The sequence below is a fragment of the Topomyia yanbarensis genome, chromosome 1, assembly GCF_030247195.1.
Source record: "Topomyia yanbarensis strain Yona2022 chromosome 1, ASM3024719v1, whole genome shotgun sequence".
NCBI lineage: Eukaryota > Metazoa > Arthropoda > Insecta > Diptera > Culicidae > Topomyia > Topomyia yanbarensis.
The window spans coordinates 182,934,013-182,946,257 of NC_080670.1; the positions used below are offsets into that span (position 1 = coordinate 182,934,013).

The following is a 12,245-nucleotide window of genomic DNA, read 5'->3' on the forward strand; positions in this document are numbered from 1 at the left end:
TCGTTCAACACGGGTCCAACGATGGACGTTTGTTGAACGGTTATTTGGACGTTGTCCAAATCGGTCCATTGAAAGTCCTTCATTGGACGGTTTTGAAACCAACCGTTCTTAGTTTTGTATCGGTGGAAGAGGGCACTGAAGCCGTAATAAAACGACGAAAAGTTAACAATATATATAAATTTTATTCTTACGAGGTTAAAAATCCAACTGACATCCGGAAACAGTTATTGATACGTCGATGACGTCGCTTTGGTAGGCAGCTAGGATAGGATCCGCCAGCTCTGTCCTCTGTTTTTGAACCAATTCTGAACCAGCTCGTGATTGGACGAAAGTGACATAGGCAAACCTTCGGCTTGGAAACTAAAAGTACTAAAGGGCTGCTTGGAAGTGTTGTCATATTGTGATATCAAACATAAAACGACGATTGTTAACTGTGTTGATTTTTTTGTTTTCTCGAGATACCGCTTTCTTTCTATAACATCCGTCTGTAATTATGAAGTGCAGGCATTATTTGGCAGACGAAATCAAACATATTATCCAGAACTGAAGTTCCCGAGAGATCCGGTAGCGCGGTTATCGTGGATTCTGTTCTGTGTGCGGAATAATGCGGAAATGCCTCTTTTAGAAATCAACAGGCTGTGTAGCGTAAGTATGAAAATATTTTGAACTTTATGTAAAAATTGTCTTTGTTCCAGTACCGAGTAAATTGGAAGTACTGAGCAAACAGGGAGAAAGTTATCCCGGAAGTCGCAACTTACAAAAATGAAGAGGCATGAGGATATTTTTCGTAATGTCCAACAACGAATATATATTATTTTGTTTTGCTGTATTCCGATGGAAAAAAACGTAATGATCGTTTAAATGCGGATATAAAGACTAAATCTTTGATTTTTCCAGAAGCATGAAATTGGTACATAATATAGAATATTTTAATCAGAACAAATATACGACCGAAACAAAACAACTATTTTGGCAACATTGGTCGAGTGGGGGTATGTCGTTTTCAACAGGGATTAGTAAAATGTAAGAAGAAACCAGCTGGCGGATCCTATCCTAGGTAGGCAGCGGTGGAAAACCGCCAGTGTTCCCAGTCGTAGCATCTCCCCCTCTTAATAGAGGTGGTATGGATCGAACCACTGAGGCGCTCTTCGAGTCCTCGAGTTCATTGAACAAAATTCTGCAAACTCCGCACTTGTGAACTGCGTCCCGTTGTCGCTCACCACGAGAGTAGGCTTTCCCAGCCGAGCAAATAGACCACTCAGGATAGCGATCCTGGCGAGGGCGGAGATAGTGCGCATTTGAACAACCTCGGGCCATTTTGAGAAGGAATCCACCACGATGAGAAAGTGATCGCCTTCGATTGGACCCGCAAAATCGATATGTACTCGCTGCCATGGACCAGATGATTTTGGCCACGGCACAGGAGGAGAGTGCGGGGGTGACTTTGCTACTGAGGCACAGTGCTGGCAAGCCTTGGTGTAGCTCACGATGTCATCAAGGGACGGCCAGTATACGTAGCTTCGGGCGATGGCCTTCATCCGCTGGATACCGGGATGGCCATGATGAAATTGATCCAGACACCGTTTATGGTACTGCGATGGAATAACGAGCCTGTCCGCAAACAGAAGACACCCTTCCACTATGCAGAGTGAATCTCGCCTAGCGTGGAATCGCTTTATCTCCGGTTTGACGGTTTTCATTTGAGGCCAACCATCCTTAACGTACCGATAGATTTGGTGAAGAAGTGGATCAACTTGGGTGCCCTGCTCGACAGCTCTGAAACTTAGGGGCAGAACATCAGTTGTACCAGTTGCTACTGGCCTTATATCCGCTTCAAGAGAGATACTCGCTATGACGTAATCCTCTTCGGGCCTGATGTGTTGGTTAATCAGACGGAACAATACATCTGCATTGCCGAACTTCTCAGTCGGCACGTACTCGATTCCAAAATCGTAGAGCAGCAACGTTAAAGCAAACCGCTGAAGCCGGTTGGCTGTGTATACCGGTATGCCTTTCTTGGAACCAAAGATACGCAGCAGTGAAGCGTGGTCGGTCTGCAGTCGAAAACGCCGACCAAACAGCATTTTGTGGAATTTAGTTACCGCGAAGATAATTGCCAGACCCTCACGATCTGGTTGGCTGTAATTCTGCTCGGCCTTGGTGAGTGCTCTCGAAGCGTGTTGGACTACCTTGATGGTACCGTCGGAAAACCGATAAAAAATAACGGCCCCCAATCCGATAGAAGAAGCATCGGCCGATACGATTATTTCAAGCGGATCATAGTGTGTGAGCAGAAGATCCGAAGAGAGTAGTTGTTTGAACCGCTCAAATGCCTGCTGGCACTCGGGGGTCCATTCGAACTTGGAATCTGCCTTCAGTAGTTTGTCTAGTGGGTACCGCAGTGTTCGCATGTTGGGCACAAACTTGCCATAAAAATTTATCGCTCCGAGAAAGGAACGAACGACAGAAACATCTGTGGGAGGCAGTAGTTTAATAATTGCCTCGATTTTTCCTGGATCAGGCCGCAGTCCACGGCTGTCGATGATGTGACCCAAATAGGGAATCTGGTCCTTGCCGAAATAGCATTTTTCAGCTCGGATGGTGAATCCAAATTCTTGGATGCGCTGCAGCACTGCCTTGAGGTTGCAATCATGTTCTTTTTCGGTTTCGCCACCGACCACGACGTCGTCTAAGTAGCCGCAAGTTCCTTTAAGACCGGCCAACATCGTGTCGATGAGCTGCTGGAAGGCACCAGGTGCTATTTTCACACCCGGAGTGAGACGATTGTAATGATACAGCCCTCGATGGGTATTAATTGTAAGAACATGGAGGGACTGTTCATCGACCTCTACTTGTAGAAAAGCATCCGAAAGATCAATTTGACTGAACACTTTACAGTTGGCCAGCTTGGCAAAAATGTCTTCCGGAAGTGGAAGCGGCTGCAAAGCGGAGTTGAGACCTGTTGAATAATCTCCGCAGATTCTGATGGCACCATTTGCTTTGCGGACAACCACGATTGGCGCCGCCCACTCCGAAAAGTCAACTGGAGTGATAATTTTCAACTGCTCTAACCGGTCGAGTTCTTGGTCCACCAAGTCGTACATGACGTATGCTACCGGCCGCTTAGGGCAAAACACTGGATTACACTGCTGCTTTAACTCCAATTTGACCTGCATTTTTGTACACAGACCTAGCTGCTGACTAGCGTGCAGTAAGCGACGTTGGTAAACTGGCAATGTGACAGCAAAATTTGTCCATGGGCAAGGACCACAAGCTAAAGCTGTCCACAAGATCAGATCCGAGGAGCTGTAATGGTCGCTTAGAGATACGGATTAGTTCTCGACGAATGCGACCGTCAATGGTGACGTCACGGGAAAACTCGCCTACGAGCTGCAATGCGTTGCCGGAAGCTGTCGTGGCCTGCACTGTTGCCGGTGCTAGGCTTGGGCTTCCCACTTGCCTCCAAATCTGCTTCCCGATTACCGTTATATCACTGGCGGTGTCGAGCTGGAGCTGTATGGCCGTCCCATTGATACCGACGGAGACAAATTTCCGTCGCTTTTGGACAGTGTACTCGTTGATCACCACAACGTTACTGTTAACTGTTTGCTGTCTTCCTTGCTGTGAATTTCAAGACTGTTTGGCGCTACCACAGTATTCCTCACGATGCCCGATTTGACTGCAGTCGGAACATTTGTGGCTCTTAAATGAACAATCCCTGATGTAATGAAAAGTACCACAGAACCAACATGGTGTTTTTGGTCTCTTCGTGTTGCTTGCGGTAGGTTTATGTGGCATTTGATCGCGACGTTGAAACTGCTTTTGTTTGACCACGTGCACCTGCTGAAAGGAGGTTGCTGTTGCCTCTATCATGGCGCTATCGTGTTTGAGGTTAAGCAGCCGCTGATTTTCCTCCGAAAGCTGCTCCAGCGTAACATCCTCACGCTCCTCAATTCTGGAGAGAAGTCGTGTGCGAATTTCCACATCGCACTCTGATTTCAAGCCACATACATACACAAGACATTGCTGTCTGCAAAAATTCTTGCTGTTGCTCTTCATTACGCTGCTGCCGGCCAGGACCTGCCTCACTGGAGCAACAAAGCGTCGGTTGAAGAAAGCTGTTGGCCGGCATTTCCCGTGGCTCCTGATGGAGGTAAGTTAAACGGCATTTGTTGGCCGGGGAATACCGTACCACCAAGATGATGACCATTGACCGACGTTTGCTGGCCGAGAAATGACGACTGTTGCTGCTGGTCGTCGCTATCCATGGTGATGCTCCTCTTCCTTTTTTTACGCGCGGGCGGTGAAATTTTCGATGGTTTTAATCACTACGATTCGCGAATTAAATAAAGTTTCGTTCTTGAAGCGTCCACGCGACTCGTCGCCACTTTTGTATCGGTGGAAGAGGGCACTGAAGCCGTAATAAAACGACGAAAAGTTAACAATATATATAAAACACGTTTTATTCTTACGAGGTTAAAACTCCAACTGACATCCGGAAACAGTTATTGCTACGTCGATGACGTCGCTTTCCTGACAGCGCCTGCTGTCAGGGTCGAGCCTCTTGGTAGGCAGCGGTGGAAAACCGCCAGTGTTCCCAGTCGTAACACTTAGGGTGCTTACAGAGTGGCGGCGAGAAGCTGAGCTGGCGCTGAAACTGGCATTAGAATGCGAGATGCGAGAAATCTGCTTGCTGCAAACCAAATGGGTGATGTCAGAGTGAAAGCCGAACGGATCTGCGCCGACTGCCCGCTTTCACTCTGACATCATCCCTTTACTTTACTGCAGGCAGGTTTCTCGCATCTCGCATTCTAATGTCAGTACCAGCACCAGCTCAGCTTCTCGCCGCCACTCTGTAAGCGGCCTTAGAGGGTGAGTTCGAATGAATTGACAGCGGTTATTCCTCTACCCAGTCAAACTAGTCCGGAACCGGTTCGGACCTCCAGCATGAATTCCAGCTCAAATGCATCAACCGATAGAATCGGAATCGGTTGTTTTCTTTGAGCAAGATCCCGCTTGGAAGAAAAACAGGCAGCCAGCAAAAATCCGTCAGGATTCCGGCAGCTGTCAAAATTATCAAAATGGCGCTGCCAGAATTCAGCTATACTCCTTCCAGTTATGGCAGGCAGATTCGCCTCACCGATACTGTTTTGTTTATCGTTGTTTCATTTTCGCCATATTTACATTTTTCCAAGAAGTATAGTTTTGGCAGATGAAAAAATAGGGAGAAACAAATATTTTGGTTTCAAACATGGTAAGTAATATGGATTTCATGTCTCCAGACATGTTTTTATTATGAATTTACATAAAATTAAAAAAAAATAAGAAAAAATACAAGCAAAACCTGAAGCGGTACAAAACCGGTCCTGTCGGTGCGTGTCTGGCAGAAATCCGGCAGAAAAAACCGTTAATAACCGCAAGGCGAAAAATTCTGCCAGAAACGGTTGTTGCATTTGAGCCGGCCGGCTGGGCAGAGCTCTGCCAGCCAGACCCCCAGAAATTCTGGCAGACTTTTTATTTCGCTGCCGGCTATCTGGGGGGAATTCTGCCAGGCACGTCCGAGCGGGATTCCATACTGAATCCATTCAGGATTTCGAACCGGTTCCGGAATGGATTTGACGGATAGTTGGGATAGGTTGGTGTAGTGGCGCTAGTGTTTACACACGTTTTTTAAATATGTTTTTCGATCGTGGATGTCTGTTCTCTGTGCTGTTACCCACTGAGACGTCCAAAAAATTGGTTCAAAATCGTTCAACACGGGTCCAACGCTGGACGTTTGTTGAACGGTTATTTGGACGTTGTCCAAATTGGTCCAACGAACGTCCTTCATTGGACAATTTTGAAACCAACCGTTCTTAGAGGGTACCCTCTAAGAACGGTTGGTTTCAAAATCGTACGATGAAGGACGTTCGTTGGACCAATTTGGACAACGTCCAAATAACCGTTCAACGAACGTCCATCGTTGGACCCGTGTTGAACGATTTTGAAACAATTTTTTGGACGTCTCAGTGGGTAGTGTTAGTGAACAGAGACAGCCTATAAAACGTGGTATTGATGACGTAGACGCTACCATTCGCCCATAGAAACTGTCACACATACGAGCGCAGAGGCAGTTTTCGTTTTGACGCAAGCTAGGACCTTCCTATTCAGGGATACCAGGTATATTTTTCAAATGTCCTCACATTTCAAAAAAAAAAAAATGATCGTGTGTATTATTTCGGTGGCTGCGATCACATCCTGCATGAGAAATGTGCGGATCTCAATACCGCTAGTGCAAGTGCTCTTAAAAGCAAGAATGCGCTACGATGTGTGTGTTTTGATTGTCATAAAAAACAGTCTTGCCTGAATGATAAACTGAAAAAAATTGGGGAACCACAGAGCGCGGTCGCTGAGCTTCAGAAGCCGACATGAGCCGACCAAGTTGTTGAATGAATGCGTGGGTAGTTCCAGTCTAGCAAACAAGCGTCCGTGAATGTTAACTCCGGCGAAAACATAAATGTTTGTTCATATGCTGACGTCGTTCAAGCCGGTGTGGGCCACCCCGCATCAATTAGAGAGGAAAGCTGCCAGCATGCCTGCAGGTGATCTTCCAATGCACAAACAGTCGAAATCTAATAATTGCGACTCCATGGAAGTAAGCCAACTTCGGTCGGGCAAACGTCGATTTTTGAATGTTCCACCTAGCAGTGGCAACCTTGGCAATGAGAATACGCCCAAAAGCGTAACTTTGCGGAAGCACATTCAATTCAGTCTAATGCAATTGTAAAGCGAGAGCGAACGGTCATCATTAAACCAATCGAGCAGCAAGTCGCGACTGTTACATGTGACTCCCGTGAATCAGCGTTTCGATTGCAAATCTGTCTGAGAAGTACAACGCCGACGTTCAGAAAGCTCTAAATCCCAGAGTAAAAGTTGCTGGTTTTACTGGCGACATCACTGCGTAGGTTGGATGCGGTGCAACATCTCTGAATTTGTAAACGTGCTACGCTTCTATCGCTGCTCGGAGTACGGCCATAAAGCTGCCACATGCAAGTAGGTCCCCATGCTGCCCGTTTTGCGCCGAAGGGCACAAAGAGTGTATTTCAGACATCCGAGAATGCATGTTCGTCGCTGCTTCCGATGTTGATCATGATGTGATTGTTCTGACCGAGACGTGGCTGAATGATCAAATCAACTCGCTCCAATTATTTGGCTCAAGGTACTCGGTATATCGTAATGATCGCGATCCTAATATTGCAGGGGAGAAACGTGGTGGTGGTGTGCTCATTGCAGTCTCCAACCGACTCTCATCTAAACACAAAAATGACACAATCTCGAACAACTCTGGGTAAAGATTCGTGGCCCCTATACTAATCTCTAAGTGGGTGTTGTATATATTCCCCCCGATTCCGCAAGTGATGTAGAAATTATTCAGAAGCACATAGACTCCGCACTTGACATCGCAACTTCCATTGCACCCAACACGGCACATCTACTATTTGGTGATTACAACCAACCTGGACTTCTTTGGAAGAGCACCCCCTCCGAGTATGCTGGGAAGAAGACCGCAGTTCCGTCAATATACTCGTGCTTAGATCTTAATTCAGATGATGACGAACTGCATGGAGACAAATTGTGTAGACGTGTCATGAAGTCATGAAGGAACAGAATTTCTCTGATCTGTTTCTTCGAGATTCAAAATCGTGCGATCCCCGAACAACGTAGGTTTTCGATCCACTAGCTTCATCTCTAACTTTACGAAACAGCAGAAATCCCAATGGCAGAAACACATAAAAAGTCACGGTAGATGTTGCAGGTAGATACAATATTTTAAATCATTAATTTCATTTTTCTTCATAAATGTAACGCTATTGAAGAATGATTCAATTGTAGAGACAGAAGGCAAGGCAATGGCAAAAAGAAGCTTTGTCGTGGGAATAAAAGTGCTTGAAAACAGAAAACAAAGCCCCAATATCTAATTCCGTGGAGAAGCTGTATCGCAAAGATCATCTTGACGGTCTAACGGGACATCTCAAGAAGGTTATTACATGGTCAAGTGACACATTAATTGAAGGACTAAATATACGCTTTGCTATAGTCACAGAGAGTAGACATCCATGAACGAACGTCCTTCATTGGACGATTTTGAAACCAACCGTTCTTAGAGGGTATCTGCGAAACCGTTGGAGATTTTACACAAGTTCAATGCTGAAGATGGACGTCTGTTCTCTGTAACAGCTGGTTCAAGCTGACATTTGCATGCTGAATCAATTTGACACACGCTTTTTTTTTCTTCCGCATGTTCCGTCCCAGGTTCTAAGGCCAACTGATTCTAATTAGAAGCAAACAAGGAATATCATACACAATTAACTAATAAAAGTGAAAAAATAAATAGACTTCATTTATTGAACCATGTTCAAATCGTGAATCGTGTATTAGTCCACCAATTATTCTATATCATCGACTTTTCAATTTACACGTATCGTTGACGGAAAAGAGTAGCTCAATTTCATTACAAATTTGCCTGTTTTCAAACCTATTGTTTTTTTTAATGCCGTTCCTACAGTATGTCCCTTATAAAATACGAAAATCTTCTTACTAACTGAGGAATGGCAGATGTGAAGACATGTTTTCATTTTGAAAACATTCAAAATCATGTGAAGACGCTTTTGAAGACACCCATTTGAAATTTTATTCGAAAAACTGGCTGGTTTCTGACAGAACTCTTGTTCTCAGGTAATAAGTGATTTCTAGTCTGGTCCTTTAAAACATTCTTTTTTACGAAATGTGAAAACATTGGAAAATTATATATGGTATCCCTACTAGGGGCAGATCACTTGGGATGCATTTTTAAAAATCAGCGATTAAATGCATTTATTTCCATCAAAATAGAAATTCATACTGTATTTTGCGTTGCGTGCAATGTTGTTTGCGTTGCGTGTAAGACGTCAAAACCCTACAGAAAAACTAGCCCTACATTTAACAAAACGTCGAACAAAGTGGATCAGCGTAGGACGTTTGTTAAACAAACTTTTCTGCGAGGCAGTGCAGAGCTGATGCAAAAATGGAAAATGCATTTTTTTCAATTTGATGCAAATTTGTTATACATTTCTAGTGATCTGCCCCTAGTATCCCTAACTACTTCTAAAAGTGTTTTTTTCCGCGAAACATTACTGGATCTTTGGTGAAAAGATTCACATCAGAGACCACGGAGATATAGTGCATCTTCTGTTTAATAAGATGAAAACAAAATACTTCGATAGTTCTGAATCTTACTGTGTTTAATGAAAACAATTAAACAAAAATTGTTGTATGTCTCCAGACATAAGCTTTCAAGTTAATTGCCCTTTTTACGCGACACACTGTACATCGATAGTTTCCCCTGGCTCGGAATTCGGAACAATAAGTGCGTTGCAGCGATTGAAATTAAAAGCAGCTGGAACCAACTGAATGCCAATATGATGCCAGAATTCGCTACCAGGGGGGAGTTCCCCTTCATTGTCCGTTCGGTTGTTTTCACGCATGTTGTCAAGTTTTGCATCGCAGTACATGTACTCGTCCGTAACAGAATGGGAATGTGGGGTGGGGGACTGCTTCTCGATCATTGTTCGCGATACTGGCTCGACATTCTGTTTTTGTCACATGATTGAGTGCCATTGCAATAATTGGCTACGATTACGCGGTGGTGCTGGAAATCTGTTTTATGCCGCACAATAAATTTTTACACGCGTGTAAATTCAAATTCAATAAAAGCAGTGGATAATTCAATGAACAGCGAGAGTGCCGATCGGACATATCATAAATAGAGTGGAAAAGGAGATGGGAATTGCTATCGAAACAGGTTATTATATAGAATTTCGATATTCGACAGTTGTTTCACTACTCGACGTAAAAAAAATGGATGGTGTTCCAATCATTCGTAATGCGAAAGCGGTTTTTTGTTTTTGTAAAATCCAAGGATGTGTAGAAAAAACTACCAAAAGCTTTAATATTTACCATATTTGGATCTTTAGTGAAAGTGAACTGGACCCGCACACAAATTTTTAATCAAACAATTTTCTTTTTACCGCAAATAGTTAAAACTAAGACGAATGGAAAGCATATTAATATATCCATCAATTCCTTACAAAAATAAAGAAAAATCTTTTTCAATAGACATTTAATTAAATTCCTCAATGTAATAATCACAGAGAACAGACATCCATGATCGAACAAATATATTAATAAACATTTGAATTAATATAGGATAAAACACTAGCGCCACTACACCAACTTATCCCAACTATCCACCAAATCCATTCCGGATTCGGTTCAAAGTCCTGAATGGATTCAGTATGGAATCTTTCTCAAAGAAAACAACCGATTCCAAATCTATCGGTTGATGCATTTGAGCTGGAATTCATACTGAATCCACTCAGAAGTCCGAACCGGTTCCGGACTGGTTTGACTGGATAGAGGTATAACCGCTGTCAATTTAGTCGAACTCAGCCTTAAAAAAACATGACGACACTAGTGCATCTGGTGAAGATATCCCAACTACCTTCGAAACCGTTAGGGATTTTTTCACAAGTTGAATGATGAAGATCCGTCTGTTCTCTGTGATATCCTCTTCGAGCACAGCTGAATCGAGTCCCAATGCAATTGAGTGAAAGATTTTCAGGTCATCGTAGAGCAGTTTTCCAGACTATGCGGGTGCAGACATCGTTGATGAATAATATAAAGATAAGTGGCCCTAGGTGACGTCCTTGAGGGACACCGGTTGGCGTTCAGAAAGGTAAGATTGTAGCCATCTGGTTATCCACGGAGCAAATCCTAGTCGCTGCAATTTCATAAACGCAATGTTGTGCGGCACCTTGTCGAATGTTTTAGCGAAATCAAAATATACTGCATCAACTTGCTGGCGCTTCTCGATGGATGGAACTAGAAAACTTGTGTACGTCATCAAGTTCGAAGTGATCTTAGCGATTCTTTACAAAGCCGTGCTGACGTTCATTAATTATGTGTAAAGATGCAGCGTACATCGCATTGTAAACAATCTTTTCCAGAACTTTGGCCAGACAATTCAGAAGCGAGATCCATCTATAGTTTTCAATATTATGAGTATTTCCTGCCTTATGGATAGGAACTATAGCAGCTTCTTTCCACACACTAGGGAAACATTTTCCGTGATCAAGCGCTTGAAAATAATACCTACTGGTACAGAAAGCGCTCGGGCGCTGGACAAAGCTCTCAGAACATCGGCATCGTTTACGTTAGGGCGGGGGAGGCTGATATTATAGGTTGGAAATGTTTCAGGGTAGTCTTGCGATGGGTAGACAGGATGTCTGGTAAATACATCTCGTAAGTGATCTTCAAAAAGATCCACCGACTCGGTTGCGGACTGTGAACATTTGTCTCGCAGATAAACATTTTCTGGAATATCCCCGGAGCGTCTTCTGCTATTTATAAACTTTCAGAATGTCGAGGAATTATTCCGCATTGGACTTGGATGAGATACTCACCGAATACACTGTTCCGGGCTGTTTCATATTGCAGCCCAATTTGTCGAAGAATAGCTTTGTTGTCGTCGGTCCTGTGACGAAAGAATCGCTTACGTTGCTGCCGGAGTACGTTGCACAGCCGACCAAGCTTAGCGTTTCACCACGCATACTTATAATGTGGTTCGTTTTTTAGGAACATTGCAGCGAAGAATTCCATATATAGCTCCGTAGAACGCCGAAACTGTCTGATCCAAATCGTTTCCACCCAGCATATCACGCCAATTGACTGCACCAATGGCCGATGAGACTTCATCCAGGTTGCATCGAGTAAAATCAAAATTAAGGTCGTCGTTAGTTGTATCAGAATCGTCCCCGTCGTTAGAGCACGCGTCAAATCTCAAAACGAAGGACTTATGCTGAGGGTCTACCTTATGTATAAAGGTGGGGGCTCGATCAATTCGAACACGTTTGTGTCGTTGACAAAGGCTAGATCGAGTGTGTAACCCGTCAGGGTAACAATTTAGCACTGGGTGGAAATATACCTTTTTTTACGTATACACTCCGTAGAGTGTATTGTTTACGTAAAATTATGCTCACCACTGTTCCATATGATCGTTCGCTTTTTACGTTAAATTTTGTTTATATTTTTGTTTGTGAACGATTTTGTTAGATCAGATAGGTGTAGTAATTTTTGTTAAATATTTGTATATTAATAACATAGGGTTTAGTCAGGTAACCGCTCTCCTCTCGCTGGGAAAAGTGTGCGAACTATGCTGTACCATAGCG

At 43.8% G+C, this 12,245-nt stretch overlaps 1 protein-coding gene across 1 annotated transcript; it reads right to left on the reverse strand.

Moving 5' to 3' along the window:
- Positions 1-1,109: 1,109 nt before the first annotated feature.
- Positions 1,110-3,176, reverse strand: LOC131676115 (uncharacterized protein K02A2.6-like). Its single transcript, XM_058955240.1, has one exon. It carries the CDS (start codon positions 3,174-3,176, stop codon positions 1,110-1,112), a length of 2,067 nt encoding a protein of 688 aa, XP_058811223.1.
- Positions 3,177-12,245: the final 9,069 nt, after the last annotated feature.